This window comes from Electrophorus electricus, chromosome 8 (assembly GCF_013358815.1).
Source record: "Electrophorus electricus isolate fEleEle1 chromosome 8, fEleEle1.pri, whole genome shotgun sequence".
NCBI classification, from domain to species: Eukaryota; Metazoa; Chordata; class Actinopteri; order Gymnotiformes; family Gymnotidae; genus Electrophorus; species Electrophorus electricus.
In genome coordinates this window covers 20407742-20434112 of record NC_049542.1, presented here as the reverse complement: position 1 = coordinate 20434112, position 26371 = coordinate 20407742, and the positions used below count along the sequence as shown (strand labels likewise).

Genomic DNA, 26371 nt, shown 5'->3' with positions numbered 1-26371 from the left:
GGGGCTGATATCATCATACTCCTCACTCCTGCCGTAATCCTCGTAGCCCTCCTGGTAGTCCATGGGGGGATAGTAGGACCCCACAGAGTCCAACCCTGGATACTGATAGTTGCAATCGTACCGGTCCCAGTAATCCAGCGATGGACCTTGGACCCCTAGGCACTGGAGCAAATTGTTGAGAAATCATGTGTGGTCTTGAAACAGCCTCCCCCCTTTTGGAAGGACACCAACGTGTTTCAAATACAAGTCAGTCATCTAGTGAATCAAATAATCACAGAGGCATTGAGGTGTTATTTGCAGTTGTCACTCAATTTCACACTGGAATTCTACCGGATGTAGATATTTCAAACCAAATACTCGAGACAGCTGAAATCGATAGAAAGTACGTTGTCCACTGAAGTGTACCGTGAATGGTCCTGGCCTGAACAGTTTATAATTCCCAGAAAAATATTCAGGCAACGAAGTCCCTTCAACCTTACATCGTAATCAAACTTTAACAAGCAATAATAATAACATACTAAACATAATGTATACTTATCCAAATATAAAAATAACTGTGTAGCTAACTAACGACTCACAATCCAGGTAAAGAACCATCGCGTGGGTTTTCGCACTTGGTGATGGCGCAATTAAAGATAACGATGGCATCCCTCGCTGGTGGATCGTCAGCAAACCTATGAGCGTTTTCTGGTAGGTGTGGCCACATGCCCCTTTGCGCCCAAACCGAGCGTTTCCATATTTTGAGACATATTCTATCCAAATCATCCTCAGGCGTATGAGGATGGATCCACACTGATCTCGGAAAAGGCCCTAATGCGTCCCAAAAAGAACATTTACCGTTTGCTATCCGTCTTCCAAAATGAGCAGATTTAAACATTTATAAATTTGTCAATATGAATGTATAGTTGATTTAAAATAAAGGTATGTTAAGGCAGTATCGCTCAACGAATGGTTACAATTGGAATACTGAATACTAAATTATTGCATATAGAATCCTGAAAAATTAAATTATTACAAACATAAACAACTAACGTGCTTGGAAACTCGTAAAAAGCACCAGTTACGTCAATGTCAGAACTCCCGACCACATCACAACCAACACTGGCTGCATCGGCGGTTCTTTAGCTGGCATGAGTTGGCTGCTGTCGTGTGCTTTTCAGATTACGTTCCACTCTGTATCACATATAATGTGATACTTCATTCATCATCATGTAACTGTATCATGTTACAGGCAAGAAAAAATGTTGAAAATCCGTTATTCGTGTTATCATACACACAACTAACCTACAAGTCGCAAGAAAACCACTCCACGCGTCTTTACCTCATTCCACCCAGATTAAACGCATCGCAAATGAATTGATGATTCAGTGATTCCCGAAACAAGTCACAAGTGAAAGTGTGCCAGATTTAATGTACGGACATTAAGACATCCCAGCAAGGCTACCGCAGAGGATTCGCTTAATTTGTGGGTTCGTCACTTTGCTATAACTATGAAAAGCAACGGCTCTGCTGTAGCGGTGAGTTCGTTGAACGTGTCCTGATTTACATTTAAATTTATTCCAAGACGGCACCTTAAATAAGATGTGGAATCGATCAAGTAAATCGAAATTACAATTTGATAGTTTTAGGACTAGTAAACTTGACACGTACAAGCTTTAAAGAGAAGCATATTTGGGAGAAATTGCTCTCTCTGTCAGTTTATATACTATTTGGTATCTGTGCCTAGACTTTATGTTGTCAGATCGGGCTAGAGTAACTCATCTTTACTGTATCAATGGGGATAAAAAGTTGAGTATTTATTTTGCAAACACCGTTAACTCGGCAGAAATTATCAAATATTGATAATCAAACCTATCAAATATTCCAAATGTACAGTGCATTTATAAGTCCTTTCATATACATACAACTATTTGTCTTATCTTGTTATTTTCATTATTCAGGCACTATAGGGATAATGGGTAGCCCACAAATACACAAACTTTAAATAAAGGAACTCTGTAATCTCTGTATCGAGTAATTATGTGTAGCCTATAGGTTTAATGGACTGATAAATATTGTTTAAAGTAATTAATTATATATGCATCATGTCATAAACCAAAATAAAAGCTATTATTGTTATGCTTGTGTTGTGTGTCCTATTCATAATTTTTGGAGCTGTGGGCGTCTGGTATTGCTGCTGTAATGTATCTGTGAATGTGAACTCAGGTTGATACAGAGATAACCTCTAGATGGTGGTATGGATAGCAAATTAACTTTGAATTGCATTGCATTGTCATTGAGTCTTTTTATAATTCACTATAATGCTTCTGGCAATGCAGTTATTTAGGCTATTTCCAATTAGAAATGTTGTATAATTTTGTAAATCAGTTCACTGACTGCTCCACTGAGAGTTTATACTCCCAAACACATCCACACATGCATGCAGACACAACCGGACCCACCTGTTTGTTGACAGCTTGATGTTAAAAGCAGTTTGTGATGTATGTAGCGTAATTTGCTGCCATCAACACTTTGGGCTAGCCATCCCTCGCGCCCCATAATTTTTTTTTGTTTTTTTATCACAGGCTGGACATTTTTGGGTGGCCCACTATTTTTGGTGGTGCGCTGCTTTCAAACAAGCTGTTACACAGACACAAGCAAAAATCCCAGCAACACTGCTGTACCTGACAAACTTGAACTAGCACAATAACCATGCCATGTCAGTGTCACCGCTGAGAATGAGAATGGCCCATTATCCAAATAATATTTAGGCAGTGGCCCTGTGGTTTGGTCACAAAATGACAACTGATGAACGGGGAAATAGCTAATATATTCTGCATGGCAACAGATATGCAGTCTGTTACACTATGTATAACGTGTATACGATCGTGGTGCCTAACTGAAATGAGTGAATATAGGTTTATATAAACCGTCGCAGAATTAACTGCGATTTAGTGGATATGAAGAGAATAAATGGCAAAAAAATAAAAAATAAATAAAAATGCGAGAGAGAGAGAGAGAGAGAGAGAGAGAGAGAGAGAGAGAGAGAGAGAGAGAGAGAGAGAGAGAGAGAGAGATCGTGCAATCTGGAATGGGGTTTCCAGAGTCATAGACACTACAAATACTGTAAACCTAAATAAGTTGAGGTAGAGGAAATACCTTATCGATCACTTCCACATCTCAGAATGATTCAGACAATGACGGAGGCGATAAACTTTTAAGCGGAGGTGGTGTGTGTGTGCCGTTTTTCGCCACTACAGCCGTATGATTCATGCGGAGAGGGCGAAACGTGGATTAGGATCAGCAGCTACACGTTTATTAACTGGAAATAAAACACACAACCGTCGAGGCGCGAGGGAGTGCAGAAGCAGGTATTCTATCCTGCCTTCTCCCATTTAAATTCAATTTTCAGGTTTCAATTAAATGTGGAATATAATATCTGTTTGCATTCTACACAGAAAAGACACTGTTCTCTTTATCCACCTCTTAAATTTTCCCCTTTTCGTGTGAAATCCTCCTGTAGAATTCTCTAACCCCGCAATCTGCGTGAGATGGTTCAGTCCAGCTGCAAGAGCCCAGTCTCGATGCATTGGGATTTTTCTCAGCGCCGACACGAAGTGAATCTTCCTTTTAAAACCATCTGATACAGAGGCTGCCAAAAATCCTGCCATGAGCGCCGCGTTGAAATCGGACGGAACAGGACTTTTAAGGACTGCTTGCAGATGTACATATAGCGAACCGAAGAAATCGGAAGGAATAAGGATTTTCGCTCTAATGAAGGCGGGAGTACATTCGCATCATTGGAGCCGGGTTCTGTTCTTGTATATGGGGCTACTGGCTGCATCGGTTAAGGGTAAGTTTGCCATAATGATGCTTGTACATGGAGCGGTGGTAGAAGCGCAGTGATGTGCGCCCCAGGTTGCTATATCCACACATACCTGGTATGTACCTTGACACGTGAGATATTGTAAGCTGTCGATATGAGTATTAAGCCCTATATATTGTGGTTTTAGTATATTCATCAGATTCATTGACAGTCTGTGCCAGTTCACCAGGGGACGTTTCTTCACCGTGAGACGAACAACATATGACGCGCTAAGTACTGGAATGATCAGGACATCCAATTTCCATGTAGTTTATCAAGATCTCCATATAACAATATAAATTTCCTAAACATGTTTTCGAAATGGCTGCTTCATTTGGTGGGTACAAGCCTTCTATGCACACATTTCTGTACAAAGACGTAACGCTAAAGAATTGATGCGGTAAGCAAAACGTGACGTTTCCCCCCAAAACATGCAAGACAGGACGGTTAAAACTCTAACATGTACTTAAAGTGCCTGAGCTGAGTGGTTGATGTACGGCTACATGAAGGATTGCGCGCGCGAGGGTGTGCGTGTGTGAGCGCGCGCGCGCGTATGTATGTGAGGGGGCGAAAAAGAATGAGTGAGTTTAGGAGGACGTGGGCGTATGCGGAGGAGGAATGAGCGTTACATGCGGACCAAATTGTTTTTGGCGCTATTTCCAACTGGTGATTTCCTTTGCAAACATTCACTACAAACAATACATGTGAAAAAAAACCTTTTCTTTGTGAACACATTAAATCCCTGCGATAGAAGTTTCAGTGACGACTTTTATAACAGTCACTGACAGGTGGCCTTACTGGTTAAAATATAGCCCATATTAAGGTTTTGACTGTGTTTGACCTGATTAAAATGTGTTTTTGTTTTCCATTTGTTTTTTCAAATGTATGAAATCAAACACTGGTATCAGACAATTTTCGACATTCTCTATAACCAATGTATATGCGTCGCAGCTATTAAAAATTAAATGGGCATTTAGTTCGCAGTGTCCTAAGCATCGACGGAACTGCTGAGACTGAACACAAACGTCTCACTGCAGCAAAGATCACCTGTCGGCAGCCACTCAGTGTCTACTGCTTTCATTAAACATTTCTAAAATGAATATTTTGTGTGTCAAGAAGTGATAACAAGCCGCCGTAGTTAGTTTAGTGGACGGTTATTAGCTTTTCTTTACCCCGTTCACAAAGCGCCTCCGTAAGCCGTCCGCGAGCAGTTGCATTCTTTTCCCATTAAGCGGCACCAAAGCTTCACAATACCAGAACAAAACACAAATAAATCCTCCATCAACTGGATTACAAAAATGCTAAGCGCATATGTTGCGCTACAGATGTATGTCCTTTTATCGGTGTTAAACTCACTTTCGAGGACTTCTTCCAGCATTTAGTCGGGAAAACGCAAATCAGTAGATCTGCATCACAAATAGCGGATTACCTCTAGGCTTAGAGTGTTCTCGTTGTTTCATTTATGTATTTATGTACAACTTTTATTAAAATATGAAACTATCAGTAGCCTGTGCCGTCGTACATTTAGTTTCTGTCATTAAAATGCACGTTTTTTTTTTCACCACCATAACCAAAATAGCCGAGATGAAAATAGAAAACTGGCTGACCCATTTCATTCTGCGCTGACAATGGATGGAAATCGTTTGGTGTAGAGAATGGCTAAGTTCGATATTTTTTTGAGCACCACCTCCTAATAATTGTGAGCCACATATTTCGTGATTCAGTGACATGGACGTTCTGTTGGATCGGTATTCGGTGTGCTGAATTTCTCAGATCGCACAAGAGATGGCTAAATAATCTTAAAGTCGCAAGGTCGGGCAATCTCCATGATGCAATTAAATGTAAGGCGCTCATGAATCCGCGTGTATATATATATATATATATATATATATATATATATATATAGAGAGAGAGAGAGAGAGAGAGAGAGAGAGAGAGAGAGAGAGAGAGAGAGAGAGAGAGAGAGTATTACGGCAAAGATAATAAATAAATACATTGATAAATAAAAATCTTTTTAACATTTTTAAATTTATTTTTAAAAAATAATAAAAATATGAGCGCAATCGTTGATATGTCTCCCAAAGGGCATGAACATATCAGCCCTACAGCAACAGGTGTTTAAAGTAGACTACAACATATCCCTGCAGCACTGGTGTTTCGTCGCTGAGATGCGGTCCCTTTCACAGTTGCTAGACATCAAGTGCTATGGGCAGCTTTCCGTCACACGAAATGATTTGATACGCGCCTCAGTAGAGAGGTTACTCTACTCGTACTTCTGTTCAGAGTTTCCTTTACGGAGGCACAGCGAGACAAACTGTCGCAAGGGTAAATGTTTGAGAAGACTGCAAAGGCTATGCGACTATTGTTTCCACAACTCCCGGTTGCAGTCCATTTAGTACCATGGACAGCTCCATCCAGAGTGGTTTTCCCGTCTGAAAGTCTAGCCATGTAGAAGCCACTGAAACCATGCCAAACACAATGTGGTGGCAGAGATCAATCAGGATGGCTTTCCACACATTTTACCTGTTGTCTCTCTGTCCTCAATGTGCACACACGGTTGTCTTTACTAAGAAAATTAACACCTGCCCCTCTGTTTGTTTGGAATGGAGAGGTATAGAATACTAAACAAGAATATGTGGTGCAGTGCCCTGCTTCAATATGTGAAGCTTTGTTTACCTTAAGCTCCCAGTGGTGTGGAAGCAACGTTTTCCCAATTAAATCATTATTGCTGTTTTAAGCTATAACAATTAAGATCTTGCTATTTCACAATAAAGCAGTAACAAGAAACCCAGAGTAAATGAGCTTCTATGTTCATGAAAGTTTGGTAATAACCATTGACTCATATTGAATGTGATTAGATACAAAATATTTGTTTTAACCTGCAAAGGTAAGGTATATAATGTTGGTGGTTATACCAATGGGTTGGTTGTTATACCAACATGGACCTTTAATGGCAAGAAGGTAATGTGAAGATTGCTTTCAAAGCAATGCAAAACTTGACTGGAAACATATTGCTAATATAATAGCAACATCAGCATACACTTAGCTTTGACGTTTCACTTTTTTGGTTTCCTTTTATCATTTGTCTCTGCAGCCAAATCTCTCACACTGCATAATGGTAGAATGAGCATAAGGTGTAAATCTCTCTCTCTCTCTCTCTCTCTCTCTCTCTCTCTCTCTCTCTCTCTCTCTCTCTCTCTCTCTCTCTCTCTCTCTCTCACACACACACACACACACACACACACACACACACACACACACACACACACACACACACAAACACAAATTCACCTGCCTACAGACATTTCCATAGAGGATGTGACAAAGGGAACAAGGTCATTCTTTTCCATTCCCATGAGGCTTTTCATCTCTGTCATTCAGGTAATCATTTTCCTTTCATGAAAAGCATAAAAGGATGTATCATTGCCAGGGTAACATGGCCCTGACAATGCCATAAAGATCAGAATACCAGAACCACTGAAGATTTATAATATGTACCAACAGAATTTCAAATAAGGTGGTAATATAGTAAACCAAAATATTTGTGGACAGTTTAATTGTCTAACTGTCCTTTTTGTTTCTTGTCCCTTTATATGGCATTTCCCTGAGAAGGACAAATAGCTCATAGTTTGTACAGTATGGCCTTGAGGTTTAGTACAGTGATGACCTACAGCAGGTGGGCCATTTCAATATTGATTCAGTGGTCCCCCTTTACCTCAGAATTTCTTCAAAACAACCTGAGACATTACAATGCAATAAAACTCTGTATTACATGCTATATATTGCAGAGCTAGTCCAGTCCCAGGTTTAACAAATGAGAGCAGACCAGTTAGATGTTTTTAAAAACTTTAAATGGGTGTGACTGTAAGTATGGGTGTGACTTTAAGCTTATAAAACTTTACTGGTACAAGAGGTTATGCTAATAAAGAGCCTGGTGAGTGTATAGGTGCTGGACAAATGTTTCTAATAAAATAGTTGGTAATTGTACTTGTAATTAGTATTTGGGAGATGTGAAATATATGTCAGTGTATAAATTATTGGATAAATATTGCTGTACTATATGTGACTTTGATGTAACCAGATATGGTCACCTGAAGGAGGATGAAAACATCTTGGTTACACTTGGGAGAGTCAGTCTGATTCAAGGACTGATAGTGAGAGAATACACAGTAACAGCAAGTTGGCTATTATTCATTTATCTGATTTAATGTTTATCTGCTGGTTTTCTTCAAGTTTAGTAATTTAGGACCTTATTGTCTCAGTTTTTCTATATTGGGGCATTTTCCACCCTGTTAACCTGGCTTGTCAAATAAATCTGCCCTGTGCTTCAAGGCTGTGAGCATTACCCTCCAATTCCCTCTATTACTGCAAGGTCAACCCTTCCAGTCGAACTTGAAATTTTTAAATTCCCACACTTGGGTCAAAGGAGTAAGATGGCTTATACACTGCTGTCAGTTACTTGACAGTCACAGTTAAGTTGTATATGTATGTGTATCATTGGATTAGAAATGATGGGAAAATAAAGACTGGAAGGTTTAGATATTATAAAGACTTCCGGAAAGGTAGCATCAGAAGATGGACAGACAGATCAGGTTTGGACTGCACTGTCTACACCTCAGCTGCTCTTGTGCAGGTCCATGCTGAGCAGCTGCCATGGCAGCTCCATCTAACAGACTGCTAGTGCTCCACACAGCACATCAGCATGGCAGCTCCACCTTACAGCCTGCTCCTGCTACACACAGTACTTCAGCTCCACCTGACAGCATGCTTCTGCTCCACGCAGCACATCAAGACAACAGCTACACCTGACAGTGTGCTCCTGCTCCACACAGCATGTCAGCATGGTAGCTCCACCTGTCAGTCTAATACTGCTCCACACAGCACATCTGCATGGCAGCTCTACCTGATCGTCAGCTCCTGCTCCACACAGCATGTTTGCCTGGCAGCTCAACCTATCAGTCTGCTACTGCTCCACACAGCATGTCAGCATGGCAGCTCCACATGACAGTGTGCTTCTGCTCCACACAGCACGTTTGCACGGTAGCTCCACCTGACAGCCTGCTACTGCTCCATACTGCACATCTGCACAGCAGCTCTACCTGCCCAGCTCAGAGGCATGCATGCTCATATGCAGCCTGAGAGGATTTGTCCACACACTGGGGGCTTAAATAGGGAACAATATGAAATACTCCAATTAGATATATTTCTCTTCTTTACCCCATCTTTTGGCTGGTTGGCATGGTCAATACAATTACTACTACCACTGCTACTACCAGTACTACTGGTACAACATCTACTACTACTACTACTACTACTACTACTACTACTACTACTACTACTACTATTACTACTACTACTACCAATAATAATAATAATAATAATAATAATAATAATAATAATAATAATGAAACTTCTGATCATTAATTATTGAAAATATATTACTTAGGTTTAGCTATGCAATAATAGTAAACAACAACAGCATTATTATTATTATTATTATTATTATTATTATTATCATTATTATTATTATTAATAATAATAATAATAATAATAATAATAATAATAATAATAATAATAATAATGATAATAATAATAATAATAATACTGGTAATACTGGTAATAATAACAATAATGTAACATAATTATACATTACCAGGTTCAACTCAGGAGGCTAAACATATATTTTCTGTAGACAACAAACAAAATCTAGAGGTAGTAAAAATTGCAAGAGTAAACACATTTTCCAGATAACATTTTCCAATTTCGACATAAAAGGTTTTGTACAGATGCAAGAAAAGGATATCAAAGTCTTTTGGATATCCCAGTGAGCACTTCTGGAATAACTGGGAGGAAATGGAAGCTGCAACATATCAGCCAGGCCATGCCTAGACAAGGCCATTCCTCAAAACCCAGCATCACAACAAAAGGGGACAGACTCAGAAAGGCCAGCAGTCACTTTGAAGGAGCTACAGAGATCAGTGGCAGTGGAGTGAAGGTGCACTAGTCAGATGCCATTACTGAAGAAAAAACACATCAAAGCAAGTCTGAAGTTTGCCAGAAAGCATCAGAGGTTTTTTAGCCAAAATTCAAAGTGCTATGTGTCTTCAAATCACAAATGTAAAACTGGCCATTTCTCAACAAACACCATTTCAACAGGGTGGCTGTATGGGGTATTGAGGTGTTTATATGGAGTATGGGGGTGGTAGCATCATGTTTCCCTTAGTGGGAACTGGGCATCTTGTTAAAAGAATGGATGGATAGTGCAAAATATCGATAAATGCTGCATCCTACTTCAGTCTAGCTAAGAGTGTTTTCACACCTGCACATTTTTGTCAGATTCAGATGCAGACCAAATCAACCGCACCAGACCCTTGAGAGGAGGTGGTCACTGTTTGGTCCCAGACGAAGTCTGGAGTTGTTTGTTTGTGGTAAGAACATGATCTTACCTTGATCCAATCCATCTATCAGGTGTACCCCACAAGTTTGAGCTAAACTGCTCCTGTGGCCATATGTGCTTAGAAATATGGAATGTAGCAGAGCATGTAAACAGAAAACTGGCTAAACATTAGCCATCTATGCCTTTGCTCTATTTTAAACTACATGGAAATGTGCCCTAGACCAGAAGACAAGTTTCTTATGATGCATTTTGGTGTGCTTGGATTTTTCCCTGTGTGAAAACAAACCAAATCAAGGGGAAAATGCTTACAAAGTTTACAAACTTGTTAACTGATTTGGACCAGAGCAAATGAACAATAGGTGTGAAAACACCATCAATCTTGGAAGAAACTTCAAAAACTTGAAGAAATTTCACCTTTTATCAGGAGAGTGATAAATACCAAATGCCAAAGCAACACAGTTGTCAAAATGCCAATACAACATACAGATGTATGACCAACAAAAATGTCTTCTATAATTGTCAGTTCAATTTCCAATCCAAATGTGAATATGCGATATTTGAACATTGCCAAAAACATGGAGTGGAGCAAACCTGCCAAGAATGGAAGAATGGATGAAAATCACTTCCACATGGTGTGCAAAGCTGGTAGAACCATACCTCAAAGTACTTAGAGCTGTATTGCAGCAAACAATGAAAAACAAGGAAAAACAATTTCTAACAATGCTATACACTACACACAGTGATGCAAGCAGGGAAAACCAAGGCTTAACCCCCTGATAAGGATCATTTATTTTACATCAAAACAGCAAAAAATGATGGCTGAGATACATGCAGACAGTGGAAAGTCACCAATTATTTATACTTTATAAGTGCATATTGTGTGCTCACAAGACCAACATTAACCTAATTATAAAGTTGGAATGCAAAGCTGCTAGAGATTTACCAAAAATGTAAATGTGTTTATACCAAATATTAAGCTATTGGATCTGTTCTATTAGGTGAAACCCATCTCCTAAGTCTTAGAAGCACTTTGTTTGCACAGTTGCTGAAAAACGTTGTTTGAAATGTCTTGTTTCACTGGAAATCCAGTGTACTATACTCTGTTCTTTAACCACTGCTATTACTCACTGGAATCTTCTTTATATACCATATATGTTAAACTGCAGAACTCATTTTGCAACAAACATGGACTTTATAGGATCATAGGCAGGATCTTTAGTTATTCAAAGGCATATAATATAAGCCTTTGCTTATGTGGCTTTTTAAAATGTATAAAAGTGATCAAGAGATGGTTTCAAAGCATTATTTAACTGAGGCAAAACATGAACTGATCAATATCTTATAATGGATGTTCATTTTAAATGCTTATCACTTCAATTAGTGCATTAAGCAATATTGATCCTGCACAAATTGAAAGTGAAAATGAAACCAAGTTTTTAACAACAACAACAACAACAACAACAAAAAATACTCAAACTTATGCTTAGTCATTCAGCTTCATCCAAGAGTGTTAACATAATTTCTACAGCACACTTCAAATTCATGTTACATGAACATGGTTAGCATGGTTCCTGTCTTTGTTGCATTCTGGAATGGGAACTTATAATAGTCCAACACATGAGAGATGAGGGAAGGCGAGAGGGGGGAACAGTGTCAGGTCTACAGGGCTGGCACAGTTAGAGACAGGGAGAATGAAAGAGAGGGTCCCCTTATTAAGAGACCTGCCTCCCACTCCTCTATGTTGTCTGCGTTGTCATGGGGACACCATGAAACTGCCTCAGCTGGAACAGTGAACAATAAACAAACAGGGCCACACTGCTGCCTCAGCCGCACTCCTCATATCCCCATTCCTTAGCCACACTCCTCAGGTCCTCTTCTCTTAACCACATTCCTCATGTCCCCTTACCTCAGCCACGCTCCTCATCTTCCCTTAGTATGCTGGCTGCCTGCTTCTGCCTTCTCTGACTCAAAGAGGGGGAGGATTGTATGGAAAGAAGCTAAACAAGCTTATTTACAAATGCAACCTTACTCAAAAATAGCTAACTAAATAAACAAAAGCTATTTAACAATGTTTTAACAATTATGCTGCTTTGAAGCCAAAAAAAAAATAATAATAATGGAATTAGTGATTTTTAACCCTCTGAAGTCTAAGGGCATTTTCTCTTGATTAAGTTTTGCTTTAATGTACAGGAATGCTAGAATCAGGCAGTAAATTATAACGTTGCACTGGACAGGAGCTGGCCAAAGCTATTTTACTGAAGGCCCTTGGTAGGAAGCAAAACAGTGGGTTACTGTGGCTCAGTAATGGAGCTGAGAGTGCACTAAATCCTGTCTGGAAGGTATTCATCCTGGAAGGTGCTCTTTCCTTGCACTTCCACTTTCAATCACCCCTCCTGAGTTATAACTAGGAACTCCAGGAGCTTTTAGGCTGCTTCTACATATCTTTAGCTCAGTTCATATGGGGGTAATGTATATTTGCATCACATTGACTTGGCTGATGTCATTTGTACTTGAGATGCATACTAATGTAAAGCATTCAGCACATGTCAGAGTCACATCATATCTAATTAGACACTTGCATAATTAATGTGAATCCAATACAGAGGTATCTGTGTGCTTGTGTGTGTGTGTGTGTGTGTGTGTGTGTGTGTGTGTGTGTGTGTGTGTGTGTGTGTGCACATGTGCAAAATATATGGAATTGCAATTAACAAGTTAAACCATTAGGTGACAAGGTGTACACCATAAATGCTCTCAGCTCTTATCATTATGCCTCCTCTGCTTGTTTGCTCTATTAGCCACTCAATCCCCTGGAAACAAGACACCACCTTGCTAAAGTAGAGCCAATCCTCTTGCCTTTCCACTGCATTTGCCATGCTATTAATGGCCAACACAATCACCTCACACAGACATTAACCTAATGTATGGACTTACTCAGGAAAGCTGAGGTTGCCGATATCTGTTCTAATGGTGGGCATTCTTAGGTTAATTCCGGTATGATGTACTTTGGATGCATATTCACTGACACTTTAGGAAAGGAAATAGTTTTGCCCTGATTTGTGGTTTCGAGCAGCCCATTCCCCCCTGTGATGAGATGTTTGGAATCTTCCATATCATCTGGCATGTTGGTGGGTTGCTGCAGACTAAAGCTCTGATGACATTTAATGGTGAGCTTTAAAAAAGAGAAACAAGCTAGATGTGAAGTGCTTATGAAAGCTGGTGAGTCACAACCTTAGCCTCAGGGCCACTTACTCCAGAGAAGAACTAAAAGGAAAGCATTTTAATTTGCAAAGGACTCATAATTAACACTGACAAACATTGGCCTTGCTTGACACTAAATTACTTGTCAGGGGACAGGGGCTGCTGTGGTATTTTTGATAAACCTGTAGTCCTTTTGTCAGAGAGCATCATGTGTGCTGCTCTGGTAAAGGATCAGTGGAGTCAAAGTAAACAGGACCAACCCCATTAATGGTCATCCGCTTAGCATGTGATGTGGGTGAGAGTTACAAGCTTTACTTGTGCAAAGTGGGAAATGCCCAAATGGGACTCTATCCCACATAAATGGGCCTGTTTATCACTCCAGTCCCACTATTCACAGCACAGCCTTCAGAGGGCACTCCAAGGGGTAGTTTGCCTTTGAAATGTTAACATCTGTTGCATCATGGGAGCCTTGTTGTATTTTAGTAGAAATCCTTTTATTTCACATTTAGTTACCTGAAACAAACATTTCTTACTTCTACAAAGTGTGCTGACAAGCATAATAATGAAGGATGATCAATCAGTAAAACTGTACACAGAAGTGTATTAGGAACTGAAGTCATGATAAAAGAAAAACAAGCAAGCATTCAGTCTATAGACTGTTTACAAAGATAGTGGCTAAATGCCAATGGGGTTCATATTCAACATACTATGTGTTTACCTATGAGTGCAATAAACAAAAAAAAGTTTTAAGCATTTACTTTTAGGAAGCATAACTACCAATTTTTTTTACATCCACTAATTTTGCTAACGCCCCAGAGCCAGCCCATACTCTTGATCAAGTGGTTTTTATTTCCATCTAAATTGCAGGTTGCAAGGAGTAGCAAAAGGCAGAGAGTGATCTGAAGTGTGTGTGTGTGTGTGTGTGTGTGTGTGTGTGTGTGTGTGTGTGTGTGTGTGTGTGTGTGTGTGTGTGTGTGTGTGGTCGGTGGGGGGTGGATAAAGGATACAAAATGAAACTGGATAAAGGAGGCTTTATAAAATCATCTTTGTCAATGGACCCAAGATTTTCTGCTAGTACTGCAGACTAACTTTTTTCAGTACAGTGAATGTCACTGTGTTGACCATAACTTTCTATAATAGGAACAACAACATACAAGCATCTATACATGGCAAGCAAATTATGTCTATCCTATCCCATTCAGTCATGTATACATTCATTCATTCTCTCCCTCCCCTCTTTGTGCCTCTTTCCCCCTCTCTCCCAATCTCTGCTTCACTCTTCTGAGACCCCTGATTGTGGGCACTCTGAAGGATTGCTGTCCTGCCGGTACATGGCACAGTGGCGATCGATTCATCAAAGTGTCATGCCGTGCCGCTGCAGCCCTGTAGCAACAATACAACAGTGGAGGCAAGGCAAACATTGGGCAGCTCTTGAGGTGGTCCCCACAGTCCTGCAATACAACGACAACATGTTCCCACGGCAGTCACTTGGCCCTGTGGATTCTCTGGCAAAGGATGAGTGGGATGTGTGGTGCGGGTCACAGGCTTGGAAAGCAGACACCCACAGCTTACCTGGTTCTGGGACATTTTGAAATTTTCATTTATTTATTGTAATTTTGTGCTTTAGATACAAAGTTTTGCTGATCAAAGTAACCTTGAGATTTGTGCAGACACCTGAGCTTTTCTGGCTTTTGGATCTTCCATCTTGCTGGGAAGAGGGCTAAAGATGCCATGGGCAGAGTGTTTATGGAATCAGAACACCTTCGTAGACATGCCCCTTGGATTTATTCATTTCTGCTTTAACACAGGTCACCTGAATGCACCTTCCAATTTTATAATGCATATGGGGAGTTATGGTAGGGGATAATTGAACTGATCTGGCAGAGTGAATGACTCACTTAATCAGAAATTAATGCAAGCTTTCTTTGCACAGACCCTGCTGGATGCATTAGCAACCTCTGTTTTGTCTAGAGGCTACATCATGCTCCAGCCAGTTTCATTTTAAGATTTTCTTGATAGAAACGGGCCTGATGATGCCTATGTGTAATTTGCAATCTACTGAATGTTTTTTTTCCTTCTAATTTGACAAGTCAAACTAGAAGATACTTTCACATGTAGAATGTATAAAATATAAGATAATTTTTTGTATGAAAATTCATGTTACCAAATGTTCTTGCTACACTTGACCTCCTATAGTTATTTTAGTGTAGCCTTTTTTTCACAACAATATAATGATTTTGAAAACTTGTAGTTACATAGTTACAAGGAAGAATTGTTTTAACCCTCTTGGGAATAGTTGAGGTTAAATTATATTCATGTGTTCAAGCAGATAACTTACACATAAGCAAAAGAAGTAGGCATATCAAATCAATACAGTTGCTTACTGTGTTGTAAAGTTGCTTGTTATGAACATTTTTTTCTTACAAGCCCAACTGCCCAGTGAAACAAGCATTTAGTTTTTGTTAGCAGCTTCATCAACTAGTTCTGAAATCTAAATAATTATAACCTTGTTAAAAATATCTATATTAAATGTGAAAGTCAAATGCAAGACAAACCATAATGCATTAAGAGCTAAAGGTGTGTGGATGTGGAATGAAACACTATTGTGAAGCAACAGTTTATTAGCTGGCCAATGCTGAGTCCTATTGTCTTCAGTGTGGAAGCTGATAATGATTGGTCAACTTTTGTTCAGATTTTTTTCACAATGCTGTAAAATACATTGTGGTATGCTTATATTTTAACCATTATATTCTGAATATTAGTGCTGTGAATTCGGTGGTTGGTCTACAGGGAATTATATCTGCATATCCAAGTAATAACTGAGCTGTAATTTTTGTGTTGCCTGTGCTGCCTGAGATCCAACATCCACAATAAGTTTGCTTTGCTCAAAGCTTCTTTTCCTTATACAAACCAGGACAGCATTTGCACTGTTGTTCATTTTTCTCCTCAAGTGTTCACCTTTGACCCAATGCATCATTACCTATCCACTTCTGACCCATACTAAGATAAGATGGAGGTAAACCTTGTCAAAGTGAGATACTGATTTCACTGTGAGTCAGGTGTGTGTTCCATAAGATCTAATGCTATGCTAGGTCTGCCGTAAGTCAGTCAGATCGGACAGCACAAAAGAGAATTCTAAAGGCTTTGCAGAATTTATCGTAGCGTGGCCAGCGCTGGATGTACATCTATTATTTATTCACTTTATAGATTTTGCACTTGCAAACTTTATTAGATCCATGCAAGTATTATAGACTGTAGGCCTCTCCCATTGGCCAGTTATTGATCTTATTGTTGTATTTTACATCCAAAAATGTGAGGATTGCTTACTTTGGCAGATAGTAGTCAGCCACTATAGACTTGCTCTGCATGTGTGCAATGTTTATCATACAAGAAAAGAAAGAAAAAAAAGCATATAATATTAATATTTGTCATGTGATAGGGTCAGGTTAATAAAGAAAATAGGGTTATTCAAGAAACAGATGCATAGAACCTCCCATACCTTACACAAATCCCAGACCTCAAGTGTACTAGGGAAAGATGCCTGTTATTTAAAGCTGACCTTTGAAGAACAAATTTATATTGGATACTTTATTTTTAAGACACCCATAGAATGATTCAAGAAAGTTTCATTTTGCTTTTTAAAAATGTATTATGAAGTTGCTGTATATGTTTCTTTCCCTTTCTGCACATTTATTGCTAGCTCATAATGTAAGCAAGCCCCTGACACAGTTCTTCAAGATTATTTCCTTTTCAAACTCAGCAGCTAAGTTTTTTCTCAGAAGATAGCCATCGATAATTCCGTACAGTACAGTACTAAAGTCTGTCCAGAGGTCAAATGCTCTTTTGGTGCTGGCCCATGCTCACTTTATTCTAGATAGACTTTCCCTCAGGACTGGTGAAGACATGATGGATTGTGTTTTTTCAGATAGCACACTGAAAAAACAAAAACATTTTCTGACCTGGGATAACGTTGCCGCTCGTGAACTCATCTGGGATCACTTGCACTTCGTGCCAGTGCAATTAGGTTTAGAGTTAGGGTGAGGAAAAACTGTTCCTGGAACAGCTTTAGAAATGTAAGTTCTACTTAATGTCTTCTTTGTATGAAATGCCTTGTTGCATAGCATTTCCATGCTTTTTTTGTGGACACCATGACTTTTTAAATGCCTGTGAATGTCATTCTTGAAATCATAAGTAGTCCATCCCATTATAATTAAAACCAAGGATTTGCACAATAACAACATTTTTTTTTTGTTATTCAAGTTATTTTTATTTATTTATTTTTGTTTTTGTAGCAGTTTTGGGGAGGATTTTTTCACTTAATTGTTAAACTCCCATAAGACAATGTTAGCTCATTTAGAAATCCTGTTTTAAATCTGGTCCTGCTGTAACTTTAGTTAAGAAAAGTATCTTGCAGGACATAATTACATAGGTGACAAGATGAATTTGCACATTCAGAAGCCTAATTGCTTTAAATGGTGTAGAATTTTTTTTTAACATTTGTGAATGTCTGCAGCTAAACCTTGTGAGCACTGTGAGCAACCACTCTATAAAATACTCCAGCATCTTAAGATAGAGAGATGTGTGTAACATGTACAGACATCATCCTCCATTTGTTTTCTAATTTGTACAGAATCTGGGATCTGTGGGCCACAGATGTCCTCAAATGATGTATTCATAATTCTGCATTCATTATGTATTCATAATTTTGTATGAATCAGCTTTTATTAAATTAAACAAATGTAAGAGCTAAACAAAATATGCTATTATATTATTAAATAGATTCAGTATGCTGGAACTCATTATTGTATTTTATTTATTAATTTATTTATTTATATTATACTGTTCCATACTGTGTCATGGATTTAGATCTCATGTGAATGAAAACTCCACAGCATTAAGGATTAAGATATTACGCTATATTTTGTGGAATATAAATCATTTATACTTGTCAGATATGTTTCCTTTTAGGTTTTGCAAATATTTGCAAATCATAGCACAATTTATTTTCTAGTGAATCCACCACATTAATCATCAGTATACTGTTACATAATAGGAATGTTATTTAAATTACTTTATAGAGGAATAAGTGTAACGCGAGGTGGCCTGAGTGCCGCAGGGCGGGGGCAGGACGCACACACTCCAATGTCTGGGATGTACATTTATTAACATTTTACATAGAACACTAATGGCACTCACAAGAATCACACACAATTAATACAAACAAAAAACGGTTAACACTAAGTACAAATGATAAACACGTATACATCTAACAATAACAAATATAACGTTTAACATCACCATTGACAATAACACATCACATTGACATGTTACGTCAACAATGACCAACGATACTGACGTGGGTTTAAATACACAGACGAAACAATGTGCAGGTGTGTGCAGGTGTTGCCACAAACGAAAGTCCTCCCATTGCACGTAGATGGCCAAACCACATGCCTCATGGGAGGCAAGTGTTCCGTGACAATAAGGAATTTACATATGCATACTCACTATAATAGTTGCTGATTTCATTGGGTAAGCTCACTTAAGACTTAAGCTTAGTATTCCAAAAAAGTAAAAGGATTGTGATGTAGTGATAATTTGCTGATTACCACTATTATTTGCTGGCGTATATGCTCTATTTTGCAAATTTGTATGTAAAATAGTAATTTCACTATTAATAATTAGTAATCCTAAAATACTGTTAAGATACTACCAGTGAAGTAGATGAATCCTCTGGATATAGACAAAAAGAGCACAGTCTGCTGTTGGGCCCTCTGCTTGTACAGGTCCAATATTGAAAAAAATAAATACAATAAGCCTTTTGCTGAACAAGAGAGTAATGAAATGTGAAAGTCAGAAGACATCTCACCACAACATGTCATTAAATGTCACTTAATTAAAAATGTGGGTACAGATCTGTCCAGAACAAATAATTAGGCAAAGGTTGTCCCTGATGGAGGCACATGCAGTAATTAAAATTTCACATTGGGAACAGTATTTTTTGTGTGGCCATTGACAAGCATGTAAAATAGAAGTACAATTAATGCTTAAGAGGGGAGAATGAGCTGTGGATAATGGAAAGTTATTAAAATTACTGGCATTAATAACCAAGTGTGCCCCCCACTTTCCTTGGTGTTACTGTGGGAACAGTTATCAACCACTGAAGCACAGGCAGCTGACATTATGTGCATATGTAATTGTATGGGGCTTATGACTATCTGTTGGTTTCACACTGATTATTTGAATTCAAAGTTAGGATCGGTGATTTCGTTTTAAGAAGACAATCATGAATGTCATTATGTATGTTCGGTATGTATGTGTAGGTAGTCTAAACAGTAGAACTTTCTGCTTCTATTACAACTTACACAGTATATATATATTATATGCATGCATTATGCAGTTGCTATAGGGCAGCATTATGTACTTGACGTAGGCCTATGGTGTTTCAATACATTCTCTGTTAGAAAACCCCATTTTTGTTGACTTGTTTCAAACTTTATTTCTCTTCTTTTTTTCTATTTCTTTCTCTTTCTCTCTCTCTCTCTCTCTCTCTCTCTCTCTCTCTCTCTCTCTCTCTCTCTCACTCTCACAGCTCAAAACTGCAGTTACACACTATATAGTCCAAATGGAACAGTAGAAAGCCCTGGATACCCATATGGATACCCAAACTACGCCAACTGCACATGGGTGATTGTGGCACAGGAACACAACCGGATACAGTTGGTATTCCAAGGATTTGCTTTAGAAGAGGACTTTGACATACTCTCTGTGTATGATGGACAGCCAAGCCCTGGAAATCTGCGAACCCGGTAAGCATATCTGTTCTCCATTATAATTAAGGTATTATTACTGTATTCAGGGACATTATCTCACAGTTATGATGGAATAGGCCAATACAGCATGTTTTCTTGAATTCTGAGATTGATTTATTGTTTTGCATGCAGTTCTGCCCCATTTGCTTTGTCTTGAAATAACTTTTTCTCAGTGTTAGTTGCAGTCACTTCCCACCTGCTCCTAAACACATGCTTGCTATGCAGGATATGACCAGTAACCATGCCTTAGCTCACTGCAACCAAAGTATACAATTGTAAACTAGCACTTTAGGCAGCTGAGGTAGTGTCTGCTTTAGTCTCCTTTTCTTTGCAGTCATGGTGTCAATCCATGCTTGACTTAATGAGGAGTATAAGATAGAAGTGCAGATTTTTCAGTGGAAATGTTGGGTTTTTTTTTTCATTCTTTGCAGTTGTTTTAACTTGTCTGTCACTCATGTACCCTTTCCAATTAGCAGACACTTCAGGTTTTCAACTAAATTACTGTCTCATTTTTTTAATTTATGGTACATGGTAGGTACATTAGGATTGGCCTATCCTGACATTTCAGTAACCTGTTCCATTTTATTGGGGCAGATGGCTTTCTGAGAAAGCTTCTTTGCCCTCTGAAAAATGGTTAGTGATGCATAAGATGCTCTTGTGTTTTGATCATGTTGTCGCCTCAGCATCTTTTTCATTTTGTTCCCTGTCCCTGTTACCTTCTTCAGTAAATGTGTGATGTTGAATAAGGGGGCATTGCTATCACTCATTCCTCAAATGATCTTCAGTAGTTGAACATTTATTTTCCTCAAATTTGATTTTCTTTCTCTTTTTTTTTTTTCATTAATTTTTATGAGTGTATTGCTGGTCTATCTGTTGTACTGCTTGTTTGTATCGTTGTACAGGAAGCTGTCACAGTTGTCCTTGAAGTGGCAGTACAAAGCTGTTAGATTCACCGGATGCTTTAGAGTGTGCAAGGCTGGACTGGAGATCCCAGTTGACCTTTGTTTATCTGCTGAGTGGCAGCATTAGATTCTGATCTTGGAAAAGCTTCAAAATCTCCCAAATCCTCCACATCTCTTCAAGCCCAGAGGTGCTTTGAGAGCTTGACTGGATTACTGATAAACATTGTATTGTAAGATATCCCTTCACTAATATCTTGTAAAAATATTGTTGAAGTTTCAAAAATGGTTTATCAAAAATGGTAGATTGGTAATTGAATTTCTGAAAACATAGCCAACAGTTCCCATTTCCCATTTATGGCATTTAGCTGACAGGACCAGATCCATCTAAAGGAGACTAGGTATCTATGCAATATGGACATGAACCTAATGGTTCTCCATCTTTCATTTGTGTATGAGTATTTTTTAAAGGCAGAGATTGTGTGAATTATGGCTGAGGGAACATGAGGGGCTCATTTATATCAGTTTCTCAAATGTTTGTCAGACAAGACATGAGAAGATGTTTTTTTTTTATCTTTCAGACATGGTACAGTCTCTTATCTTAAAGGCCTCAATCAGAAATGTTTCAAATCCATAGCAAAGGGCATTTGAGTAGCGAATGGGTGGTCCAGGTGCCGTCTGCCTCGTCTCATCAGATGCTACAGATCCTGCGCACTGTAGCATGGTGAAACAGGAACCTTGGCCTCCTGTGTCTTCACTAAGTGCTGCTGCTTACTCTTTGCTTTCGCCACCTCATGCACTGTCATGACCCTGAAATATAAGCTTGTCTGCTTTGCCTTTTAGAGCCAGAGCAGTTAGCTCCATGGAAATACAGCCCTTTTGCCTGGTGAGCATCTCTAGGTCCGTGGCACTTTCATGGGGGTGATATGTCAGTCTGTGAATAGATTCTTAGGTGGAGGAGTAGACCAAATCAGGAGCTTGGCTTCAGCCTGATCAGCCTAGTGTTGTCTCACTGCCACCACACTGAGGGGCAGTAGTTCACCAACATTGGATTGCTCTTTCTGAAATGCAACATTTTTAGCTGTATTTGATGGGATTCCTTAAATATAACATGTGATATGTGTTATGAAGATCATTCTTAGAAGCAAATCAGCTCAAACCCCATTATCTCTAGTACCTTTTTGGAGCTGTCTTCATATTTTGTCAGTGATAGGGTTCGGTTCCTTGGTGTACATTGCTTTGGTGTAGAATGCACAATGTGCTTCTTGAAAGGATAATAGCTTTTGAGTGCTTTCTATGATACAAACCTTTTCCAGTAAATATTGATGAACCTTCCTTCTTTCCCTGCATGTGTGAGCTGGCGTGTGGAGCAGGCGAGAAGCAGTACCAGGTGAAGAGTACTGGCCACTTTGTTTAATTGCTTTTATTTATTTGTTTAACCCCAGGGCTGAGTCTCTTGATGATATATAGTCCCTCCTCAGCCAGCTTTTACTAAAGCTTACACAGGAACATAGCTTGGACCTCGACAATCTCATTAAGTCACACTCTGTCATCCTCCTCTACCATTCTCTCTCTCTCTCTCTCTCTCTCTCTCTCTCTCTCTCTCTCTCTCTCTCTTTCTTACTTTCCCTCCCACTCAAAACTCCAGCGTGATGGCTATAATGCACAGTTCATAAGAGATGTCTAGTGGGATGTAAAGCACACAAGTCCAGTGAGTTATTAATGCACTTTTTTCCTAATCAATCCTGGCATACCACTGCTCTACAGAGTTTGGTTTGTTCTCATAGCTAAAACACTTACACACTAATATATTCTAAGCTTATAGTGTCAGTTAAGAAATGGCCCATGCAGTGCAGGGGTCCTCATAAGTATTGCTCTGACACATCCAAAGAACGGGATTACTGCATTGGTTTTTTGACTGGGATATAATAACAAGCCCCAACCCCCATCCCTCAAGTGGCTCCTTTTTGCTGACAAGGGAATTGAGGGTAGGTGCTGGTGTTTAGAAGGTCAGCATTGCAGAACACTGGAGCTCTGAGCGCAGGGGAAGGTAATATATGAATGCCTAGTACTTTCAACAGTTATACTTAACAAGAATTCCAAGGCTCTCACTCTAAAAGGTTTTTGACCTGTAGGGACAGTGTATTTCCAGCCATTAAAAGCTAGGCTTTTACATACACATCTCCTGATTATGTTAAAATTGTTTAGATTGTTCTATTTCAGATATAACTGATTAACTAGCTTGCAAAAATATAAAATCAATTTTTTTAATCATGAAGAATTGTTGATTACAATTTACATATTTTATTCCTAAATAAAACAATTGGAAAAGTGGAATTTAATCCAAAAAAGTTTATTTTTTAATTAAAATGGTCTTTGGAAAAAGTAGATGTGTTAAAATAATAAACAGCTTATTCTGTAGTAGTCAAATAATGAAAATAAAAAAAGTTTTTTTTTTTTCCTTTTAAATGTCCATAGCGCACCCAATATTGTGCAAGTACAAAAAAATGAGCAAGCACAAACGCAATGTAAAAAACAAGATACAGTTATCGAGAGCTTTGGGTGTCGGAGGACAGATTGTGAATGTGCTTCTATTTGTTCCATATCTGACTTTTCAAATGTGTACCTATTATATCACAGAAATGTTATTTCTTTGCTATGAGTTCATGCCTATTGAAATAATATTCTTACCCCCTTTAACAAGTAAAGTCTTTGCGCATTTGATGGCGTTTATATAGTTGCTGTACCTCAAATGCAGATACCCTCTTCTGGAGTTATTGATTGACGGGTGAACACTTGGGCCTCTTTAGGCAGCTGGTGGAAGGGAATGAGGCAATCAAGAGAAAGGAAAGTCGGTTGGTGATTACCTCACCTCTAGGTTCTCTTCACACAAGTATGTGTGTGTGTGTGTGTGTGTGTGTGTGTGTGTGTGTGTGTGTGTGTGTGTGTGTGTGTAGCTATGAATTTCATTGCACACTACAAAATGGTGTACAGTGTGGACAGTGCACAGTTAATGTAAAAAGTGTTAACCGTGAGCTGGCTGGCTAAGGAAAGCCACTGTGTTTTTGCCCATAAATCATCTTTCTTCTTACATTTATATATCCCTTTTCCTCCTTTCCAGTACAGATACGCATCCTTCTAAGTCCCAAGTAGTTGATGGAAATCCCACCACTTATCCGTGGCTGTAAAATCAACGTAAAAATAGAAAGGACCAGAGTAGTCTTATTTTTTATCCTGTGTACCTGAGGTTTATTTGTGAATGAATATGAGGTGGGCCAATCTACTTCCTCACTGATTATTACTGATTATTGACTCATGGAAAGCTCATCAACAGACCACTGTAGGTACAGCCTGACATTGCTGATTCTGGATGTAATCAAACTAAAGCCATCAGTCAGGCCATTGTGACTGCAGCTGCAAATTACCAGCTGCAAATTTGGTAATCAGAGATAATGGCAGTTTTGGCACTGGCCATATTGTTTGCCTTGATGTCTTTTGAGTGTGGCATATGATCAGACATGGCATATTGCTTATTCCCCTCCCCTGTTATTTTCTCTTTTTCTTGTCCTTTCAGCAGTGAAGAGGGACATTTGCTGATTTTTCCACTGTTTGTTTTACCTAACATATCATGCCCACTGACCCAAAATCATCTCTTTATTTTGGAAAAGTGGGGCAGTGAGGAGATTTGGATTTAAAGACAACTTTTTTTTTTTTTTCTCATAGTGACTCAACTAACCTGATGTGTGAGAAAAAGTGGACCATGGCTGGGTGATGTCTGCCTAACAGTCATATGATGGGGGATAGTGGTATAAAGGGACTATAAATTTTTAGATACTTTCTTTTATACTTTTTATTTAATAACTTCTTATCATTTAATTCATTCATTACTTTTAATTGAGCCCTCTGCAAAAAAGAAATCTGTATTTGATATGTTTAGTAAAAATCACTTTGTCGGATATGATTAGCAGAGATGGAGTCGAATGCAGGAAGACAGAGTTTAATAATAAAAAGGGAAAATCCAAAGGTGTAGTCCAAAAACAGGCAACAGTATAAATCCAAAAGGCCTGCTGCATGCAGTGTGGCTTCACTTCGTCTTATTTGTAACCACGCCTTCCTTGTTCGCACAGACCTACACATGGTTTAATGTGATTGTCAGTATGTATTTAAACCCCTGCTGGTGTTTGCATCTTGGTCAGTCATTGCCTTTGTTCATGTCATGTAGTGTTTGTTCACATCATTGATGTTAAATGTGTTCATGTCCATTTTCACATTGTCAATGCCTGCATTTGTGTTTATCATTGACGTTGCATGTGATTGCCAATGTTGTACATGTCCGATAATAAATGTCTGTCTATGTTGATGGAGTCTGTACATCCTGTTCCTCACCCTAAAGCATTCAGGCTGTTACAGTTTGATGTCCTCTGTTTATAATAAAGCTGTCACCTAAGTGTTTTTTACATTATTAGGCAATGTATTAGGCAACACTCATATATATATATATATATTAGGCAATGTATTAGGCAACACTCTATATATATATATATATAGAGTGTTGCCTAATACATTGCCTAATATATATATATATATATATATATATATATATATATATATATATATATATATATATATATATATATATATATATATAATTTGTTTTTTATATGCTCACCTGGAAAAACCATTCACTGACATGATTTTTTTATGGATAACGGAGGCATACTTACAGAAGCCCGGAAGGGTTGTGACATTGACAGCACAGAGGAAGCAAGAGGCGAAGCTGAGCTAATGTGCTCTTTATTTTCCATTACAATCAAGGTACATGATAAAGTAATCCACTAAGAGGCTATGAGAGTCAAGGTAAGAAGCACCGGAGAATCTCCATAGTCCTCTTGGCCACTAATGGGCAGCGTTGTTCTATGGGACCTGTGGGTGTAAAAATAGGGAGACACATTGATGAGGAGCAGATGTCTCCAATCAGTACTCAGGTGATTGGGAACGAGGTAGACAAACAATACAGTCCCCGTTTGACTTTGGCTTTTCCCTCTGGTTGGTGGACCGGCCAACTGTGACAAGGGTAAGTTGAAAAAAAAAAAAAATTAAAATAATAAAAAAAATTAAATGTGTTCTAGAATTCTAGAATTCTCTCCCTCAAAAATTTTTCTCCCTCAAAAAACAAACAAACAAAAAAAAACTATTTCTGCTGCCCTGAGGAGTAAGATAA

At 38.7% G+C, this 26371-nt stretch overlaps 1 protein-coding gene across 1 annotated transcript in view; it reads left to right on the top strand.

Annotated features, from left to right (window-relative positions):
• The first annotated feature begins 3494 nt into the window (after nt 1–3494).
• The window catches only part of csmd2 (CUB and Sushi multiple domains 2), a 192593-nt gene continuing 169716 nt past the window's right edge, over nt 3495–26371 (top strand). The window contains 2 exon segments of the mRNA XM_035529205.1: nt 3495–3832; nt 20032–20248. Of these exon segments, the coding sequence (XP_035385098.1) occupies nt 3649–3832; nt 20032–20248 (401 nt within the window). The 5' untranslated portion in view covers nt 3495–3648.